The sequence below is a fragment of the Ornithodoros turicata genome, chromosome 2 (genome assembly GCF_037126465.1).
Source record: "Ornithodoros turicata isolate Travis chromosome 2, ASM3712646v1, whole genome shotgun sequence".
Lineage (NCBI taxonomy): Eukaryota > Metazoa > Arthropoda > Arachnida > Ixodida > Argasidae > Ornithodoros > Ornithodoros turicata.
The window spans coordinates 142,786,638-142,808,741 of NC_088202.1; the positions used below are offsets into that span (position 1 = coordinate 142,786,638).

At 42.8% G+C, this 22,104-nt stretch overlaps 1 protein-coding gene across 5 annotated transcripts in view; it reads left to right on the forward strand.

The window, feature by feature from the left end:
- LOC135386276 (talin-2-like) overlaps window positions 1-22,104 on the forward strand; it is an 82,015-nt gene that overhangs the window by 12,020 nt on the left and 47,891 nt on the right. For 4 of the 5 annotated variants that reach the window (XM_064616105.1, XM_064616101.1, XM_064616102.1 and 1 more), the window contains exons 2-16: window positions 8,228-8,400; window positions 10,954-11,054; window positions 11,738-11,867; window positions 12,335-12,423; window positions 13,106-13,175; window positions 13,373-13,515; window positions 14,611-14,738; window positions 14,854-14,917; window positions 15,326-15,430; window positions 16,142-16,231; window positions 16,310-16,375; window positions 17,736-17,837; window positions 19,036-19,112; window positions 19,185-19,279; window positions 20,045-20,133. In XM_064616105.1, coding sequence (XP_064472175.1) covers window positions 8,228-8,400; window positions 10,954-11,054; window positions 11,738-11,867; window positions 12,335-12,423; window positions 13,106-13,175; window positions 13,373-13,515; window positions 14,611-14,738; window positions 14,854-14,917; window positions 15,326-15,430; window positions 16,142-16,231; window positions 16,310-16,375; window positions 17,736-17,837; window positions 19,036-19,112; window positions 19,185-19,279; window positions 20,045-20,133 — 1,522 coding nt within the window. Of the gene's footprint in view, window positions 1-5,080; window positions 5,241-8,227; window positions 8,401-10,953; window positions 11,055-11,737; window positions 11,868-12,334; window positions 12,424-13,105; window positions 13,176-13,372; window positions 13,516-14,610; window positions 14,739-14,853; window positions 14,918-15,325; window positions 15,431-16,141; window positions 16,232-16,309; window positions 16,376-17,735; window positions 17,838-19,035; window positions 19,113-19,184; window positions 19,280-20,044; window positions 20,134-22,104 lie in introns of those variants that run through there. The other variant, XM_064616104.1, reaches the window with a different exon arrangement.

The following is a 22,104-nucleotide window of genomic DNA, read 5'->3' on the forward strand; positions in this document are numbered from 1 at the left end:
ATTCACTGGTCAAAATTAATGAGGACAATTCGCCCCAGAAGGCTGCTAATGAGGTCATCAGGTGGCCCACTGACCAAGAATATATGGCCACTTATTATTGATTATTGATAAAAAAAATCATAAAATTTTGTCCACAGTTAGCGTGGACTCCCTGTATATGTGCTCAAGAGTCAAGGTCACGGTGCTCAAACTGCTCTGAGTATGACAGGTTGAACTCTTTCTACACCACGCAACAAAAATATTTGTCGATTCTTTTTTTTAAATCTTGCAATTCCGTCTCGTTTTATTCGCAGTTTTTATGGGAACGTAAGATAATTTATTCTCGTCCCGAATTCGCTGCGATCTAAAGTCGAGGATGCGGTAGCACACAGCTTTGATAACGGTAGCGGAACTTCGTCTGCCGACTTCCGCACATTTTCATTGCTAGGATTCCCTTCGTATGTTCTTTTTTTGTCTTTCTTTTTTCTTTTTTGAAGACGAGAACGAGGCGCACAAGGTCGACGTGGCGTGATCAATCCAGCCAACAACACTGTTTTGCAATCCAATCCAATCCAATCCCGTAGAGCGTTGTTGCACGGTCGAGCTGCCGAAGCAGACGACACAGGCAACAGTAGAATGCTGAACTTACAAGACGAACTATTGCTATTTGTTAGATGCATTTTTTTTTAAATTTTCTGCGTTTTGAATTTACAGGGTCAAAATTACCGTTACGTGGCGTCGTCTGCAAATTGTTGAAGCGACACTTGGCCCTCGCACACACCAGTCGGGGACGTGTACTGAATGTCGCAGACGGCGTACAGGATTCCTCTATACTAATAAACAGAGAGAGATCTCCTGAGACGAATTTCACCGTGTCTACAATGCATTTCGCCCCATCAATTTGCACTGCCTGAGAGGACTCGTCGTTTTGCGATCGCTTGCGCTCGACAAACATTTGGTGCCGATAAATCACAAAATGGAAACGTCAGGAAGTGCGTCAGTTGTAGTTTGTTTTGGCACTGGAGCCGCTGGCTGCAATTTTCGGAGTAAAACTTGAATGCTTTTGCAACGGTTTGGTTAATTTTAGGTCCGTTCTGAAATGCTTATTTTGTTTCCTATCTCGCTTGTACAACCACTATGGTACATAGTGGTTTCATGTGTGCACTTTATCTTTTCATATCTTTTCTTTGCGTTCTTAGTATTTTTTTTAATATTAAATATCACGAAACTTATATCCTATTCGTCTTCGCGCGCAAGAGTTCAGAATATATCACTTGACAAAACTAAAAGGAAGGGTAGGCTTCTGAATACTCTTACAGCAGAAAATAAAATATGGATACGCGAATGACGGCACCAACATGAAATCCATTTTATATCGTGTATTCTCGGGCGGCAGCAGATACCCCCAAATAATCCTTCTGTCCCGTACGTTTTCTTGCTCCAACCCCTTGACCCTGTAAAGACTGGAATCATTTTCATATTTCTCAGCGCATTTTTAATCTAATAATCGCACCCTTCCCCACTCGGTCCTACACACACACGTTCGGGCTTCACGGATCGTTATGCGAAATAAATTGATTCCATTTTAACATAACAGAATTAGTCCTCGTTTTCAAGAGACGCCGTGCATCTTTGTCAAAGCAAACATGAACGCATCAGACGGGAGAGTGTGGATAGGATAGCCATTTTTAGAAAGTCATTGCTTTTCTCCCTCCCTCTCCTTTCTTCCTCCTTTCCCGTCACGCGCCATTTGTCCCTCCCCCGCTGTGGGCATCCGGTTGTGTAGCTCCTTGGGATGTTGAGGAGGAAGCTCCCGCTCCCGATTCGGGATGCGAACGCTTTCTTCGGGGGGGTGCGGTGGGGATGCGTTCGTTTGTGACGCGATGTCCCGATGCGTCAGTCTCGGCCGGGTTCGGAAGTTTTGGGGATTGTGCGTCGTTTTTCGTGGCCCCTTTTTTGACGTGCCGTGGCACTGCGTTCGCGTTGTGTGGAGTCGGTTGCTGTAAACACGAGCCATAATGGAATTAGGGAAGCGCTCCGAGAAAAGTCGCCGCGGCGTAAATTTTTGTATATTGTTGACTGATTAGATGGGTCACAGAATTAGTGAGCCCATCTTCGTTATCGCTTTAGCCGACCATTCCCTATATCCCTATATTATATATCCCATATTATTATATATTCCATATCCCTATATTATATATATATATAATTTACTGGTTCGCTTCATTTTCCCCGACAAGGTCAACAACAACTGAAACCAGTTCTAAAACTCTGCCCCATTGCTTTTGCACTTGAGTGTAACGCTGTATCGTGTGCCTCAGAGGAGTGCCAGCACTCCTGTGCCTTACAATTAACTCACCTCCAAATTTCCGACTGATTCCCCTCCCTGTGTTGCGGCGTTAGCATATTCTAAATTCATTAAACTAATCTGGTAATTTAAATTTAATAATACCCTCCACTACCCTGAACCCTGCTGAAGCGTAAATTTTAATGAGGCGAAATACATGCAGAAATGATTAAAAAAAACAACACAATATCGAAGTAGATAATGCAGCTAATATATCAATTACGTTATCGTGTATGCTATTTTGCTGGGCTATTTTAACGATGTCTTACGTTGCCTTCAGCCCTGTACTGAAACGTCCCAAGAACTCGTGTTTTTGACACTGCCCAGAAACAGGGAAATTGTATTAACACTGCCGTTCCTTTTGGCTTATTCTAATGGCTAGGATGTCTTCTGTAACCGCATCGTTGTGTAAAGTCAGAGGGTACTGGTTAGGTGCTGTTGTGGTTTATTTGTGATTCGCGCGAAGCAGGTGCATTTGTAAACGCGTAAGGGATGGTTCTCGAGCCATGTCAATTTCCAGTGCACCGAAGAAATACGGCGCTGAATCTTACAGGGCTCATGCTTTGTAACTATTACACAATTTCTGTGACGGTTCATCGCACTTCTTTCTGACGACGTCGTCGCGCGGAAATAAGATAAAACACATATACTATATCATATCGAATTTAAGCGAACGGTGCTCTGTACAAGTCAAATTATCTTCTCCGTCACGACCAACACAGTGGACGAACTATTAATAAAAAAAAAGCTCTCTTAAAAAGGAAAAGAAGAAAGAAAAAGATGCGATAAAGTATAATATGCAGAACTGTACCGATTAGTTCGTGTACGAAATTGCCAGCTTCTCCACTGTATTAGTCACGGGCGCTGCAGGACGCATCGAACCAGAGCATCGAACCTTTCGGATACAGAAAAAAAAAAAACAAAAGAAAGAAGCATTTATGAGTCAAGCATATGAATCTCGATATTGTTGCCTTAACAGCACACAGGCCGTGGTCGTCGCTAAATGTGCAACCCCCGCATCCACTACTATGGTGCTTATACGACTTCACTTGCGGAAAGAGCTATCCCGTATATTCCCCCTCATTTCCTTTTATTCCCTCTTTCATTCCATGTTTCCTATGGGGCGGTTGATGGCACCCCATCACTGTGTTTGCCAACTCTCAAACAAGCCGTGTCCAACATGCTCGCGTAAAAGAACAACAGGACGAGGAGGGCGTTGCGTCACCCTTGAGGGAACGGTTTGCTTTTATGCTTTTCGTTATTTTTATTTTTTCTTTGAGTTCGTCCGTGAGACGGTTTGATGCGGTCCAAGCTCTTCCCCGCGTCTCCATGTCATGCTGATGTCTGTTATGCGTTTGTTTTTCGTTTTTTTTTTTTTTTTTTTGGTGCGGGTATAAGATTACGGGTGTGTCTGCGAAATATTGTATGCAGACATCGAATAGTGTTAACAACTGGGCGGTTCGGTAGTTCATATTTTAAAATCGCACTAAAATCGCACTGGGGGATTTTAGCGATTTTAAATGATAAAGCGAGAGAGAGAGATTATGTGTTTAATGGCTCAAATGCGGAAATTATAAAGCAGTTTGTAGCATTGCAATAAAGCAATGAGTCATCAAAGCAGACGACGGTGCAAAAGCATTGTCGTCTGCTGCAGATCATAACGCAGTTTGTAGCAGACGACAGTGCTTTTGCACGGTCGTCTGCTTTGATGACTCATTGCTCGAAGACCAGTCGTTGACCTTCCGCCGTCTAGTGAATTTCGAGCATAAAGTTACGTTTATTGCGGTCACAGTCACGTAATTCTCTTTTAAGAGATCTACTCTAACGGCAGCCACTTTTTGTTTTCTTCTGGTGCGTGGCGAAGATTCTGGGTGTGCCTGCAGAAAAATGCTGCAGCAGTTGATGTATACGGTGTAGTACGTACGGATACTCATAGAGGGCAACACGTTGACCATCCTCCGTCCGGTGCATTCTGAACGTAGTGTAGCAGTCGCGATTATAGCGTATAGCTACTTTTGATCCAAACCGAACACATTCAGTAAGTTTATTTTTTTTCGCGTCTTATCAGAGTTGGTCGTAACATCCTCAAAAATGTAACACGTTGGACTGCATATACTATACTATGCACGCACATATGCTCGTTAATTTCAGATAATAAAATTTCAGTTCCGCTATGCGCACAAGTACCCACGTATTTCGATCCGTCTTCACATGAGAGCGAGCTTAGGATGGTTAATCTCGGCCAAATTGTTCAACCGCCAACGTCTTCACGGGCCGCCTGCGGGGGAACTTCACTGCAGGGCTGCGAAGCTCTACAGTCAAAGCACGCTTTGCAGGGCTCGGCTTGCGTTCATTCGCGCTTACTGACCAACTACTTTTGCCGTATTATTTTCCAATTATCGCGGTGTCCATCTTTAAAGATATTGGGATTGTAAGTGTCTCTTTTCCTTAGATACTAAAATTATGATACACGCGGAGGTTAGTGAACGAGTAGCAGCGTAAAACCCAATACTTGAAATGCTCTCGTCGGAAACTTCTACGACCATCTAGTATACCGCTTACGATTCCCGCTGAGCTCTGGCCGAATTTGAGGCGCCCAAAAGTCTGGGAGGGAGGCGTGGTATATACGTGCACATTAATATCGCGTGAAGGGGGCGTGGTTTGTTTTCGATCCCTCCCCTTCGGGGCCGCAGTGCAGCCGCGCGTGCGTCGAGGGGCCCGCGCCCAGTCGTCGTCCGAACCGGGGACCGAGCGAGTGGACCTTTTTGTCGGCCCCCCTCAGTGGCCCGCGGCCCCGGCCCGCGGGGGGCTGGGCCCGCGCAGGTGAGATGGTGACGATCATTGGGAGGTGTGCTGGAATGTCCTCGATAAGGATATATATGCCACGACGCGGTGTCGGAGGTTGACGGAGCAGGTATGATTTTTATAGAGTTCACGTCCCTCTCTTGTTTTTTTAGCTTTTCCGATTTTCTTCATTTTTTTCCCACTCTGCAGTGCGCTAGTGTATAATGACTGTGGCTCGTTCGTTAATTTTTTTTCTTCTCGAACTAAATTGCGAGAACTAAGACAATCTATGCCATAGTAGCACGCACAATTTGGTGCCTCTAGTAGTGTACTTGACGCACAAGACGGCCCCCACTTTCGTTTCTTTCATTCTGAAGGCTACGTATGAGGCTACGTATTGGGCTAGATATGTTCCGAAGCTATTTTTTTAAAGCGTACATATTTCTACTCGTTGAAGTATGCGTGGTTTTAAAGTACTCTTAATGCCACGGTTTGAATAAACATCGTGATCTGGTGGAAGATTGGAGTCGTCGTCGTCGTCTTCGTTTTTTTTTGTGTGTTTGTTTTCTTTCTAATGCTATATCTGTTCTACTTATGTGTAGTAAGTCATAAACGTGCTGCTGGCTGTACTCTTAAAACGAACGGTAGTGATAATACAAAAAAAAAGATTAGTAGAGAGAATGATTCCTGTTTTTGATGTCGCACGACTACTGTGGCCCTAATCAGAGGTACGGCCAGTGTATTTGCCCTGCTGAGGGTTCTCAAACTCTGTTTTAAAATTGCTTAACATCGCACGCGTTGTTTACTGCGCGGTGGATTATGTAACCGAACAAGTTTTACTGTGCCGACAACTTTCTCACCGGGTTCCAGATTGCAACTTGGGAACATCGATCGTGCATCTGGAAGGACGGAAACCATAGTTGTCGGACCGACCAGTCACTTGACTGGGTGCATTCGATTCAGTGCTGAAAGTTCCTAAAGCAGTTGTGGCGCTTCGCTTCTAAGCCGAATAAATGGGAAAGATTGTTGCTTGCATCGATGCGGACCTACATTCCAACTTTTACCGAAAAAAAGGTAGCAGATGTGTAGAGAATTGACACTGTGAGCACCATGGCATTGCAGCAGGCATATCCACCAATGAGGCGACAGTGTGGCTTAGGTCACATGCTCACGGAAACCAATAAGTATGATAGGGGCTTTTGTCCCTGTTACGTCAAAGCTCGGAGTTTGTTTAGGGGTTTGTATCTTGACAACTATGTGGAGTAGGGTAATTCTAGCTCCTTTTCCCTCCATATCTGGCATGTAGTACAGTGTAGTACATGTAGTACAATGCGTGCCTGATGCAACGAGCTGCGAATATGGAAGCGTTACAACCCCTTAAAGGTCTCGAAGTAGTTAACATCAATGATGTCTTACACCGGCAAATTCCTTGGCTGCATTAGTGACAAGCATGCGTATCTGCTCGAGTTCTATTAATTCTGCTTCCACATATGAAATCTGAACTGGACGGAAAAGTTGTGCTCACCTGTTACAAGAATACTGCGGGACATGAATGTTTGTGGTTACACTACCCCAACCTTGTTGTCATGTACAGGTATTCCGGAAAGGTTTCAATGACTGTTGTGCTAGGAAACTCTAGTATACTCATAAAAACTACAGTTATTGAGGCTTAGATGCAAGAGCTTGGTCTTTGTAAATGTTACTGAGGTTTACTCGAATGACTAAGGCAAATCTGTGTTAAGTAGTTCTCAGAAGTAAAGTAACACTATATTTGATTAGTATATTCTCAGTTTGAACGGAAGTACAATGGCAAGGTTCATGTGCTGCCCTTTCTGTTAACATTTCTTTCTGGAGAAGTTTTGTTAGTGATCTAGTAGGGTTTCTCGGTGCATTTGATAATGAAACGAGCTGTATTGTACAGAATAGCTGCACGGCACATTTATGAGGAAATGTTAGTCATTAGGCGTTCCGTGCCAATAGCTTCTTCAGTATTACTTTAGAAGTTGTCCCCACATTGCCGTGGACAACATGGCCCTAATGTCCCCACGTGGCCGTGGACAACTTGGACGAGTGATTCATGGTTTTGAAGTGTGCGATGATGAGCATACATTTGTTTGAAGGCCTTGTATCCTACAGCCAAAATTTTGGCAGCTGCGAACTTCCTAGTTCTGTACTTGCATTACTCATAAGAATAATAACACAATTATATAACCTGTAGATGAGGTCCTGTGATCCTGAAGGCCTTGTATCCTACAGCCAAAATTTTGGCAGCTGCGAACTTCCTAGTTCTGTACTTGCATTACTCATAAGAATAATAACACAATAAATAACCTGTAGATGAGGTCCTGTGGTAACTCGACTGAATGACGAGGGGTTTTGGAATTTTTTCTCACTGCAGGAATTTTACCTGTGCTTACTCGCACATTCCCGTGTTTGGTGCGCAAATTTCGCTTCCTTTCCAGAAAGACCACTCTTGAAGGAGAAAAAGTTGCATTTCCCACGAATGATGATGTTATTCCGAGGGCACGAGAATGCAGTAATAACAAGAGTGCTTAAATGTCGAGTTTAAGAGTCACTGAATTTTCTCTGGAGCTTTATATAGCTATGCAAAGTGATTGTTTTGGCCAGTAAAAGCAACAAAGTTACCAGGTTACCTTCTACTGTTAAAGAAAAAGGAGAGAAAAACGCTTGCTGAAGTTGGAAACTTGTGTCAAAAAGGAATAAGGTGCTACACATACACAAAAAAGAAAACAAAGAAATGTTACAGGCACCTTTATTGCTTTACGGGAAGTGAAAACGCCTTTCAGAGCTAACTCGAAACTGGCTCCTTGCCTTATCTGGCTGGGCTCAACCTAGACATGTTTATTCTATTGCACTCCAGACTCATAGCTATTCGTTGTGATATAGTGCTACTTCTGCCCATTACACTCTCTTGTTATGAACCCTGATTCATTGGCAAGACCACTGTCTTGTATAGTGTTTGCATACTGTATTATTGCTGCTGACACAGCAGAGCCACGCCTCACAAAGCATTTCTTCCCCAGCAGTGTACTCTTGGTATGCCCCGCCAACATTTTGATACTGATCCTTACTCTTTGCTCCCCTCTCTTTACTCAGGGTGTTAGTGAGCAACGGGATACCCCCAGCAGCGACCATGGCGACGCTGTCCCTCAAGATTAGTGTCCCCGAAAATAAAGTGATCAAGACAATCCAGTTTGATCCGAGCACGGTCGTCTACGATGCCTGTCGTGTTATCCGGGACAAGGTGCCAGATCAGGGGCTGGGAGACAGTGAGTGCCATATATCTGTCACAAATGTGGTGCCGGCTCACATGGCACAACGCAGAACAGGATTGTCTGCCACAGTGTATTTTTTGTTTTGCTAGCTTGGAAGGGTGTAGTAAAATCTGACAAATTTCCATTTTGTCCAGGGTAGCTGGCAGGAACTGTGTCTGCGTTACAGCATATCAATGCATTAGCTTTTTTTCTTAAATCTTATTGACGTGAACTTTGCTGTACGAAGTAGGTAGAAGAAATTGTATGCGTGTTATGGTGTACGTGTGAATCAGATTGTTCATGCTGGTAGAAAATCTGAGTTCAAGCATACACATGAATCAGATAGAACGATAAGAAAACAGGTGAGCCGGTGGTGATGACCGTCCCTACATAAAGCAAAAAAATCGCCCCGAAGGCTGTGGTATATCCGTAACCTTTGGGATGTCAGGAACATGTGTACGAACTGCCTCGTTCCAAAACTGCGGAGATTTTATTCGAACACATTTATTATGAAGCGAGCGTTTCGCCTCTGTGAAGCGAGAGGGCGCTGAAAGCAGCACACTGCCGACATCATCCGGCATCCTTTCCCGGCTCTTCATTTGACCCGCTCATGTTTTGGAAGAACCTTTTTTCAAAACACACTCACTTCTATCCCGTCGCAGTCGACACCATAATGGTCGGCTCAACACGTTGCACGAGTGGTTGCGGATAGAGATCTCTCTACACGACGGAAGCGGAAACTACATGGGGCGTCCTTTTTTGTTTCCTTCAAAAAGCGAGGGAGCATGCAGGTTTCAAAGCAGACGACGGTGATGCTGGGAGACGTCACGGTATCCTCCTCCGGACGTACCGCCGTAGTATGGAGCTCTGCCTTTCTGCTCTTCGCATTTGGGTTTACGTTTGCTATTGTCGTCATTTATGAATTAATTACTTGCGCAAAATGAATGCGGATGTTGTATTCAGTATCGAGGGGGTGGTTCGTTTCGGGTATGATGTTCGCCCAAAATTTTTTCGAATCCTTACAAAGTCTCGCTTTAAAGGGGCAGTGAGGTGACACTTAACGTGGGCCAAAAACCCTGTCTCATTTTGTCGAGCTGTTCATCAGGAGTCAGCATGCAAAATGTTTTAGCTCTACGATGTGTTGTCACTACGCAATGAAATTTACAAAGAACAGTCAAAATTAGCCGCAGACAGCCGTCACGATCCTCGCGTGACGTTGAAACGTCTCCGTGCCTTTCTTTTTTGTGTCAGCGCTAGTCTACGTCACGAGTAACGTGCTGGGGGAATACCCTCCTCCTTTCCTCATTCTCCGATTTGCTCTTTCCAAGAGTGGAGGATTTTTTAAAGGTGTCCGGTGTCTCTAGCGCATGAACAGTAGGAAGGTCGCGCTTTCCTACGACATGGGGGCACTATGCGCTGTACTGAAATAAACGACAGGGGGAAAAGGAGGGAAAAGCGTGGCGCATAGGTGTAAACGTGTATTGCAATTAATGTGATGTGGTTACATTCTGTTCACTGTGGAATAACCTTCACGTGCACGGACTGCGAAACATTGCGCATTTCGCCACGCTGTTGGCAGTCACGCCACATTGGGAGTCAAGTGGCGCCACCCCGTAGGCTATGCACTCTACGCGCACATATCGCATGTCGGCACTAACTTCTCTTTCGCGATACAGCCTACAACCTTCCGCTTCCGGCGAGAACACGCGGAAGGGCGGCCCCGCTGTGACATGGGCACTCCGATAAAGCGCAGAGATTGCAGGATCAAGGGCTCGACTATTGGTTGAGGGCGCGTGGCATACACCTCTGTTCTTCAGGCCTTCTTCGCGTAACGACCAATGACGGGCGAGACACGAAGTAGCCGAGGTGGATTACTTTTGACGAGGATAGGGCCCCAGCTGGGGTGCTGAGTCCGGGAAGGCAAGGAAGCACGAGGAGGTTGTGCCGCATGGTTGGTGGCTGGGAAAGGGAAGGAAGCAAAGCAGGCGCGTTGTTTTTATGGCAGGTCATTGCGTGGGTTGGAATCCGATGTGTAGATGATCGAGTTCAGTGCGAAACTTGCGAATTGAGCGGGATACGGGTCAGTTTTCTTCAAATTATGCAGTCAGATTGCAACGAGTGAAGATGAACTGCAGTAATCCATCAAATTAACCGGAATTTCGAATTAACGAGGTCGAATTAGCGAGGTCCTACTGTAGTTGATGTTAGTGTGGTAGCTGCCACGAGTAGATGCCGACGGTAGATGATGGAGTTCGGTGGGAAACTTACGAATTGAGCGGGATACTAGTCAGTTTTCTTCAAATTATGCAGTCAGATTGTGATGAGTAAAGTGAAACTGCAGTAATCCTTCAAATTAACCGGAATTTTGAATTAGCGAGGTTCTACTCTAGTTGATGTTAGTGTGGTAGCAACCACAAGTAAAAAACAAGTTTTAGCTAGTGTCTCCTATCAAGTGGAAGGCCTTAAATGTTGGATTTTTCACCTCACTTCATTTGTGTAACTCCCATCTGAATTATTGAAGGGTCCAACAGTTTGTGAAATCTTACGGGCACTAATGAAATGTTTCAGGTAAAGAGTACGGTCTTTTCTTGACCGATGATGATCCCAAGAAGTCTGGTTGTTGGCTGGAAAATGGGAAGTCCCTGGGATACTACCTTCTTAAGTCCGGGGTATGTTGTCCTGCTGATGTGTTCTACAGTGGTCTACTGTACTGTTATGCATTGCTGGGCCCCTCATGTTTTGATATTTTATGTTTCAAATTTAGTGATAAACATTTGGTTTTGTGCTAGAAGCTATAAAATCTGGTGATATCATGTAAAAGAGCACATTCTTCCAGCGGAAAAGTAAAAAGTGAACAGAAAACTCCCAAGAAAGCAAGAGGCAATGCTGTGTGTGAAGTATTTAGTTCCCCCTCCCTCCAGTATAAGCGGCTGAGTTCACACTTTGTCGCATTCTGTTCACAGGCTTTTGTTACCCAAAGTGAGTAATGAAAATCAGGGAGTAAAAACGTTTTTTTTCTTTCCGATTTTAACTCTAAAACAGAAGGCTCTATGCATCACGGATTTATTGTCAGAGACGCTCAGAAATGCAGGCATTTTTTTTCACTGTGGGTTTGCTACTCTATGTTATGATAAGCATAAGCATTCTGCATCCCAAGTGCTACGTTATTAAAGGGTTTGTCTTTTCGAATATGCTGCAAAATTTTAACACTTACATATCATTTGGGGAAAGGTTTCCATAGGATCCACAACAATGCACTAGCAGAGAACAGTGCTTTTATCCATAGTTTTTTGCCCAGTCCTTTTTGCCATAGAAGTAGTATGTACTATGCTTATCCTATATTCGTATCAAGGACACCTTGGAGTACCGCAAGAAGCTTCGACCACTAAGGGTGAAAATGCTCGATGGGTCGGTAAAGACCGTTTTGGTTGACGACAGTCAGCCCATCGCCAACCTTATGGTTGTCATCTGCACAAAGATTGGTAAGCATGCCCTATGACAATGACGCACTTGCATTTTTTGTGTGAACAGATATACTACTCATATCTAATGGATCCAACTACATAGTTGAATTGGATATCCAACAGCATTAAAGGTTGCATAATCGACATTTCAATGTTAATTCTGCCTACGTAAAGCAAGCTGCTCAAGCAGCACCTATGTATTGATGAAGCTGCATTGCAGTTGATTGTATCACTAAAGCTGCGGTGAAGCAAATTGTCAATGCTCATCCTGTGCATAATTTCTTTTGCTTAACAGCTGGTGAATGTGTGCTGGGGAGTGTTTCTCTTCCCTTTTATCATTTTTCTAGTTTAATTATTGTGCGTCCTCATAGCAAGGCCCTGTTGCACTGCTCACCGAGACATTGCGGAAGGTCCATATTATGCAGGAAACAATTTTGTGCAAGAGTGGCAACGTGGAAGTCAAGCTGTGCTTTTTCGCTTTCCAGGCATCACAAACCACGATGAGTTTTCACTGGTGCGAGACCTTCCTGAGGAGAATGTAGAACCCAACACTGGGACACTAACTCTACGTAGGGTGAGTTCCGTTACTTGAGCTATTTAAAAGGGCGGTAAAAAGAGGCTAACCATTCCTAGATGCAACCACCTTTGGTCAGGCGCATACTTATCACTACAGTGCAGTCCCGTTAATTTGAAACTCCGGATAATTAGACGAGCCTCTGTATTTCCGGCATCGCGTGACCTTCATTTCGCCTTCGGTTTATAAATTACGACCCTGCGAGTCTCGGGACAGGAGCTTGTACGTCAACTTCCTGACGTGATAACCAAAGAGAGCTAAAGAATAAGCACGTAGGCTGAATTAGACTTATTGATTTTGAGCCAGCGACTTTCATACTGGCTCAGTAGTTTGAGCTTACAATAGTTAAGAAATTTGTGCTGAAATGGAGTTTTCAATGGCTTCTCGACACTTGAAGGTATTTATACGGTACTTTTACGTTTCTACGTTATTTCAGTTTTCTAGGCATTATGATGAGAAACTGAAGGTTCTGATTATAGTGCTACTTTCATCCGGTGCTCTAAGTTATTTTGTTGCACATTTCATTTTTTTTTAGTTTTACAAACAAATAGGTGTACTGTGCTAGCTGCAATTAGTCCTCATATACTAGGACTTTCTTGGCTCCCCTACCCACTTAACACATTCTGCTTTGCTTCACTTGCTTCATTTACTTCATTCACTTCATTTCCATTTCGCTTTACAGGAAAAGAAAGACAAAGATCGAGACCAAAAGATGGAACAGCTGAAGAAAAAGCTGAAGACGGACGACGACAGTTAGTAGAAACGTTTTTCATAGTGGATGGAGTCTTAGTTACACTAGCTCTCATGAAGAAATCTTCTCTGAGCAGCATAACTTTTGTATTTCACCAAAAGTTTGCTTTATTTTTGAATGTTACGAGAATACCATTCCCGTTAAAATCTGTTGGGTGTAATCGAGTCAGTTATTAAATCGACGACTGTTCATTTCCAGTGAACTGGGTGGACCACTCCAAGACTCTGCGCGAACTAGGAATCGATGAAGACGAAATGCTGACGCTGCGACGAAAGTACTTTTTCTCTGACTCCAATGTGGATTCGAGGGACCCCGTCCAACTTAACCTCCTCTACGTTCAGGTCTGTTGACGTGACAACTTTCTTGCGATTTCCTGAACCACATCCCATCTTTGAGTGTTTACCTGCTTCTTTTGAATTCTTTTAACCAGTGATGGCCAGTGGTTAACTACATGTAGTTAAACTACTGGTTAAACTACCTGATTTTAGTTAAAAACTAGTTATCAACTACTTGCAGAAATGTAGTGGCAACTACTAGTTAAACTACTGTTTTAAGTAGTTAACTACAGTAGTTAGGTTACTGAAGGCGCCAACTACTTCTGATTTTGCCGCAAGCTTTACGGCACGATTGTGCTTCCGACTTTTACCTTGAACTACTTGTTTGATGAGAAAACAGAGCTGCAGAGCAATTGTGTCGTGCATGTGTACTAAATCTTCAATGTTAATGCTTGTCTAGTGAAGCCTCATTTGCTGTGAAATAATTCTGCAACTTAGTTTATCGCGTAGGCACAGAAAGAATCCCACCGCAAGCTTTGTATTTGACGATCGTAGCAGTGGCTTCAGCCAAAGTTTATCATTGCTTGTGATTCATATTTAGGTGTCCAAGAACACTACAAGGAGTTGGTATTGGTAGACAACGTTAAGTACTTATAGATGTAGTTAAACTACAATGCGGTAGTTAAAAAGTAGTTTTAACTACTCCCCTGAAAAGTACTTGAGCTACTAGTTAAACTACTCAATCACAAAGTAGTTGGTAGTTATAGTTAAACTACTGTAGAAGCAGTTAGTGGCCATCACTGCTTTTAACACTACTCGTGTTTCTTAAGATGCAGAAAATACGGTGTACGTTATCTGCTTCAGCTTCAATAATGAGCTAGTAAATCTGCGCTACTTACTAGTCACCGATGATTGATAGCCATTTTGTTAATATCTGTAATTTCATAATTATTAGACATCGGGACAACATCTCCTTTAGTGTTTTCGCGTATACTTCTCTCGAGGCTTTCCACGCTATTCTTCACATTGTTCTCCTCACCACCACCACCACTACATTGCTCGTGTTAATTATTCTGTTCAACGGTAAACAGTATTTATTGTTACTCGCTATCAATGATACTTTGAGGGTACTTACTACTTTGCTTTGGTTCTGTGCTATAGGCACGTGATGCCATATTGAACACAACACATCCTGTGACCGTGGATGAAGCTTGCAAGTTTGCTGGGCTTCAGTGCCAGATCCAATTTGGGGATCACAATGAAACAAAGCACAAGCCGGGGTTTCTAGAGTGAGTTGCACCTGTCTCTTCAGAACATTTTTGCTTTGAAGGTGAATTTGTGTACTGTCTGTCTTTTCAGTTAGCATTCGAAATAATATAAATGTACTTTTTTTTTCTCTCATAGTTTAAAGGAATTTCTGCCCAAGGAGTTTTGCAAGATCAAAGGCATTGAGAAGAAAGTGTTTGCTGTGAGTATTCCGTAACACATCAATCCAGTTATTCAGGAGATGTGAATTATTTGAGTGTGAGATGTGAGTGAACCAGACATGAAAAATTCTATAGATTACATGGTCAAAAAGTCATTTAACGTGGCAAGGAATCCAGTACCTCAAATTGTCCATTGTGTTCAATGAGTAAAGAAAGTCAACTTGTTTTAACATTTTAGAAGGACCAACATTTGAACTTATGTCATGACACATCACTCTACTCACTGGGACCTCTAACTTAACTGAGGTGCTGTCACGATACAGAGGATTAATTTCATTTAAATTTAAAATTAATTTCTTTTAAATTATAAGTTGTTTTTGCATGACATTGCATGTGTCCCACAGTTACGGAAATTGTCATGTGTGCAATGGGAACGTTATTGCTTTCAGGAACACAGAAAGCACATAGGAACATCTGAACTGGACGCTAAAGTGAAATACGTGGCCCAGGCGCGATCCCTGAAGACTTACGGAGTGACCTTCTTCCTTGTTAAGGTGCTAACTCCACCCATACATACTAGCTACTCTGTGTATGGACGGACTTCGAGACGTTTTTTTTTTAAAAGAAAATATGACTGTTTGTACTAAACACTATATGATAGAGTTTATATGGTGCAGATATGGTGAATTTTCCGCACCTCTGGAGAGTTCTTATTGACAGTATTGCCTGATACAGAATACTTCTGTTAATTTGAATTTTGGTTAATTAGATGGCATCCGAGGGTACTGGTATGCACTCGTACATTTGTAGCGAATAAAAAGTTTAATTACAGTCAAACTCCTTTACAACGAAACTCAGGCGACAGTAAAAAAAATTTGCAGTAAAGGTATTTTCGTTAGAAAGGATGTCCATTATTGGACCTATAGGGTTCCAGCGGGACCGCAAAGAAATTTGCTGTAGTGGTATTTTCGTTAAAAAGGTGTTCGCTATAAAGGAGTTTGACTGTATCACATAGCAGCACTTTGCATTGGATAATTGTACGAAAGTGTGTTGGTGATTACTTTGGCAATGAAAATGACCTTGCATTACAGTTTCCCCAGCCATATCTTTAATTCGATATTAAAAACATTTACATGATTTTGTGGTCTTACCAGGGTAGAAAGAACTGGAGCCTACTTTACAACAAAACCTTGCACAGCACTGTTATAAACAGGCTGGACTGTAACACAGTTGATGAATGCATTCATGGAAGTTGTGGTTTGCAGGAAAAAATGAAGGGCAAAAATAAGTTAGTGCCCCGTCTCCTCGGAGTTACCAAGGACAGCGTCATGAGGCTGGACGAAAGGACGAAGGAGGTGAGGCGGAGTTTTCTCTCAATATAAATCGGACGTGAAACATCGCATTGACTTATTTATGGGATCCTTCCGTTGTAGGTGATTAAAGTGTGGCCTCTGACCACAGTGAGAAGGTGGGCTGCGTCACCAAACAGTTTCACTCTGGTAGGTTATGTTTTTATTACGGAAGGGTGGATTGTTTGTAAAAGGGACGGTCTGTGAAATTGGGAGCCTTGGAACGGCTTTAAAACGTAACTCCAAAAAATATAACTGAAAGAGAAAAAAAAAAACGTACAAGGAGAAATTAAAGTAATTGGTGTAAGAAACGAGGGCTGATATTGAGGCCTTGGGGCTGAAGGGATTTGAATTGGGATATTAAAAATTATTCCCTATCTTTGTGCTTCATGGCATTGGTGAACCCGGATTCTAAGATGATAATTTTGAAATCAGTTTCAAAATTATGGTTCGGTAGGTTGAAATGAATAGAAATTGGGGATTGGACGTTGTTATGGACGTCAAATTTATGGCCATAGAATCTCTCTCTGTCATTGTGTTGGAAGTTTCACCAATGTATTGCAAATTGCACTTCTGCATGTGATTAGGTAACAGACATTGGCTGAATTGCAGTGAAGGGACTGATGAATATTCAGTATAAAATTAACTAACTCCAAAAGTGGCATGATAGCAGAGGTGGGCATAATTTCTGATGAGTGATCATTCAGGAATGACTGAATAGCCGAAATACCCTCATCATGTGGGATGTTTGTGGGATGTTTGTGGGATGTTTGTGGGATGTTTGTGGGATGTTTGTGGGATGTTTGTGGGATGTTTGCGGGATGTTTGTGGGATGTTTGTGGGATGCGAACCACATTCATAGTTGCTAAAAAAAAATGTTGGTGCGGTTGGCAAAACTATTTTGAAAAGCTAATTTTCGAAAGCAAACCTCAACCTTAAAAGGTGAAAATATGCTGAGTGTGAACATTGTTTTTAACGAAGAAAGTGCTTCAAAATTTCCCTACTGTCAAAATTTGATTACAATGAAGTTGAGCAAAGAAGTAAGAAACAAGCGAACTGCTGTATTGAACTTGTAAGTAACATTTTCTTGAGTGTGAGGAAAAGGACACAATGTGTCTTTTGTCATTTTGTCTTCTCCTCATACTAAAGGAAATGTTACCTACAAGTACAATGAAGTCTTTATCACCCCATGATTTCAGAGGTACCAGGTGAACTTAATTCTTACACAGGGATGCAGCTTGGGTAGTTGCTAGCTATTATTTCTTTTGCTTCAATTGGCACACTCGTAATCGAGGGCAACTATGTAGTAGTTCGGAGGCACAGAGTTCGCTAACCGGCGTGACTACTCTTGTGTAGTCTATGGCATGTTTCCTAAACCTCTACAATTGGGTCTAGGATGTCGTGCAACGTGTGTTCATCCTTCAACCACCGAGCATTTCGGCCTAGAGTTGCATGTCTCCCTCGACTGTTTTGTTCTTCGATTGCTGCTTAACTTTCTGTCCTTGTGCAGGACTTTGGTGACTACTCTGAATCCTACTACTCAGTGCAGACAACAGAAGGAGAGCAGATTTCACAGCTCATCGCCGGCTACATCGATATCATCCTCAAGAAGGTACACCTTTTGTCCCCGTATTTACTCGAGGCTGCTTTATGGTTGTTGACTGGCAATGTTCTGCAAGGCCCATTGTGCATATGTCAGTTGCTGCCCGTTGGTTATGTGTCATGGCTCTGCATTTATTTGAATGCTTTATGTAGTATGCCCAATATTATTCATGAAAGGTAATTACGTATGTGTTCAGGGTACAAGACTTCTCTTCACACTATGCAAAACTGTTTCCTTTTGCAAATAAATTTTAGCATTGCATTATCAAGATCACTTTTCATCTGTGGGCACTGAATGAATTGGCATTGTTGCAATGAGACATGTGGCAAAAATTCAAATAACAGAAAAATATGATTTGAAGAACCAATACAATCACTAGACAATTTTGGGGACTCAACTTGGCTAAAAAAACTTGGCTAAAAAAAAAAAACTTTATTCACTTAAGTGGTAAGAAGAACTGGTCATTATTACATTGACAAAAGCTCTTCAGTTTCCACTTGAACGTTTTCACTGAGGGACGTTTTGTCACTGCATCCCAATGAAAGCACTGCCAGTCCATTCACCAGTTCTGAGCTTGAGGACAGTACAGTATTACTTTGGGCCCGTTACGTTGCCCTCGAAGTTGATCCCGCTGTCCACGCAATGTCGGCTCAGGATCAGCCACTTTCTTTTGCTAGTATTTGCTGCGTTCCTTGGACTATTGTTGGAGTCGGCAACCACAGTACGGGTGCCATTTTGCGTAACCTTTTTAAAGTGTATCAGATAAAATAGCTTAATTACTGCGGGCCAAGAAAGCGGCCATGCCTTGTGTCGGGAAGCGCTCTCACTGGAAGGACAGGCGGATGGCGCCCTGTGACCGCAGAACTTATCTACATCAGCAGTTTGATGTCGCAGGATGCTGGGGACGAGCCACGTAAACAAAAAATTGAGTGATTTGGCTGTATGGCGTCTGAAATTTTCTGCGCTGGTGTACATTAACTCTATGGGATGGGTGATCATTCCCTGACGGTGCCCAAATGATCGCGCATGCCCCGAAAAAAATCGGTCGGTGGCTAGTGCGTATCGAAGCGAGATACTAAATGAAAATTGTGTACATGCAGTAAGTTCATCTCTCTCATGACAAACAGCTCGACAGAGACTGATTGGACTGCATCTTTCAGATCGTGGCTTGTACGTATTCACAAAATTCTGTTCTTTGCATCAACAGAAAAAGGCAAAGGACCACTTTGGCATTGATGGCGATGAAGGCTCCACTATGGTTGAGGACAGTGTGTCTCCTGCCAAGTGAGTACTGCGTAACACGTAGCCGGTCTTGCACGTTTTGCGTGTAACTATATTGACAGATGTCACTTTCAGGGCAACCATATGGCAGCATACTCCTGCAGCAAAGCCTTCACTGCCAAACACAGAATCAGTGGCACTCCCTGCAGTCATACGTCCAGGCGCTACCGGTACGAGACTTTATACGTCTTACAGCCGAACGTCGATATATCAGAATTCGCGGGGATTGTGATGTCTTTAGGTGTACTGGATACTGTAAACGTATTTTTATTCGCGACGTATTAATTTTCGCTATTTTTGCGCCCGCTAAAAAAAAAATCACGAAAAATTGTACTTGCAAACGTAGCCTGACGTTTATCCCCCGAAAGGGGAACAGTCCCGGAATCGCGAAATTAAATACTCGCGAGTTACCTTGCAAATAACTGAACGCGCAATTCGCAAAAATTAGTAAATTGCGAATAAAAATGCGTTCACGGTATTTAATTGTACTGAAATGGACGAAATTTGAAAATATTTATGCCCCGAATTGTGAGGAGGTTTAGAAACATAAACGTGTATGTGCAGTAGTATCGGGATGGTATGATTCCAGAATTTTCTAAATGTTCATGCTAGGAAACCTTGTGCATAGCATGTTACATTTCGGGATAGTATGAACACTTTTCTAGGTCGCCGTGAATGATGGGAACAGGCGAGCTAAGAATAGCTAAGTTTATATAAAGATTCCACGGGCATATTCTTCTGTTGTCTTATATGCACAGTGTAAATATGTGAGCTTTCCAAAGCTTCTGTTGTTGCCATTGAAGTCAGCAGATTATGGCCTTCTTTGTCAAAGAATCAAACATATTGAAAAATCAAAGAAAGCCCGGATCATATTAAAAAGAAAATACGCAAACATAACATCCTCCAAAGCATTGTTGTACACAAAATCTATCCAGGCCCACAAGTAGGCCTGCCTGGACACATGCCAGCACCGCACCAACAGGCTGAGATGGGGATCGCTGTCAACACACACACGGCCTCAAAGGTAAGCATTCAGCTCTTTCTATGCCATTCAGTGCCAATTACTGACGTAACTGAGTCTGGTGATGGATGGGATGAACTTTATGGGTGTGTTCGTGCAATGTCATCTCCACGTCTATGGTTCATAAAGACATATAATTTGATAACTTTCTCTTTGAATTGTGTGCAGTCTCAAAGGCGTCAGGATGTTGTAGAAGTGCGAAGTGCTAGAATGTAATGTGGATCACGCGATTTTAGCCTGAGAATAACGGTACATAAAAGCAACCCAGCAGGATGGTCTTTAAAAAACTTGAAAAAACGTTTCTATATCAAAGCACATTCTGTGCACACATTAAAAGGAAAAAAAAAAAAGCAGCTTTGCAAGCATCTAAAAAAAACAAAAAAAACTTAAGTTGTCTCAATGGTGGCCTTATGCTGTCATCTCCTATTCCATTTGGACTGATATACTAGTAACCTTTAGTCACAATTCAAGTTGCTCTGTCAAAATTAAAGCATTATTTAGCCTTCACTCAGCGCAGAAATTGTGCTGTAATTACTGTGTGCAGTGTATTGAACGCATGAGTCTTTATGGATGGGCTACCTTGTAATTCCTCTCCAGGATGGTTCATGTATCATCGTGTACGCTTTAGTTTTATAGTGATTGAAAACTCCTGCTGAACAAAATACTGCTACCATATAACTGCTACAGTCGGGCCCATTTATAACGATTTTGACGGGAACGCAAAATCAGATCGTTATATCAGAGTGTATGTCATCAATGAAAAGGTGGAATCTTGCTTTTCAATTTCCATACACTTTACCGTCTGCTCGGAGAGTTCTGATCGCTATACGTGAGCAAACGCTTTTGCGGCGATCGTTATATCGGTGTCTCGTTTGTGTGTACTTCAATGGATAAGCTGAAAGGAACCGACAATTTGATTGTGACATCGGAAGTATCGCTATACCGAAGATCGTAATCGACGGGCTCTATTGTATTATTACTAAAATTTGTAAGAAAATTCTGCACGTACAGACACAGTCGGACATAACTACAGCTCGTGAGGTCTTGGCACACAAGTATGCCAATGCCCTATGCCCTGGAGTGGTGGTTGCTAGGTTTGAGGTTAGGTTCCGATGCGCACGTGACGCTGCCAGTGGCGAGGGCAAGTGAGCAGTCGAGAATGGCTCTAGGTGAGATCATAGCACAAGCAACCATGGAGAGTTGTTGTCGCACGTCAGCACGTGCTCACCGGGACCCAGTATCAAACACTGCAGGAAATGCTATGGGGCACCAGCACCTGCATAGCCACGCTGTGTTGCGTTGCATTTAAGCCCGATGGTGGGTGTACAACTACATGGGCTATGTAATAATTTAGTAACTATTGCCATACTGTGAAACCCTTCAACTTTGTGACTTCAATTTTTCATGTATAAAGCGCAGGGCACATATTCATGTCCACTATATACATTTCACGAAATCTGGATGCTAAAATTTGAGTTTCATTGGCTTACTTTGTGATCCCTTGCCTCTTCTAATAAAAGTGGCATTGTACACGCTTGTTCTGCAAAGCAGCGCAAATCTCTGCGAATAACCTGTGAAGCCAACCGCAAAAATAAACTTTGCGATTGTAGCATTTAGTGCAAATTTTTGTTTTAAATTTTCATGTGACTTCAAAATTCGCATATTTTTCAATTCACGACGCTCGCGAAGATCAGGAACTCGCGGACATTGAGCGCGAAAAGTTTTACAGTGAACTGCGATTTCAGAATCTGTTTTTGTGAGCTATAACAGAAGCTAGTAGCTGTTCTTATGCTTTGTACTGCATGCTAGCAGAATAAAACAGAGCGCAGGTTTTTTCTCCCCAAATGCTGCCAGAAATTTTGCAGGATAGAGGTAGGTAGTAGTAGCAGTGGTGTTAATGTTTTAGTACATTGTCATCAACTTTTGAATTATGTTGGCATCATTGTTATGCTTGTTGGACTGTTTTATGGTAGT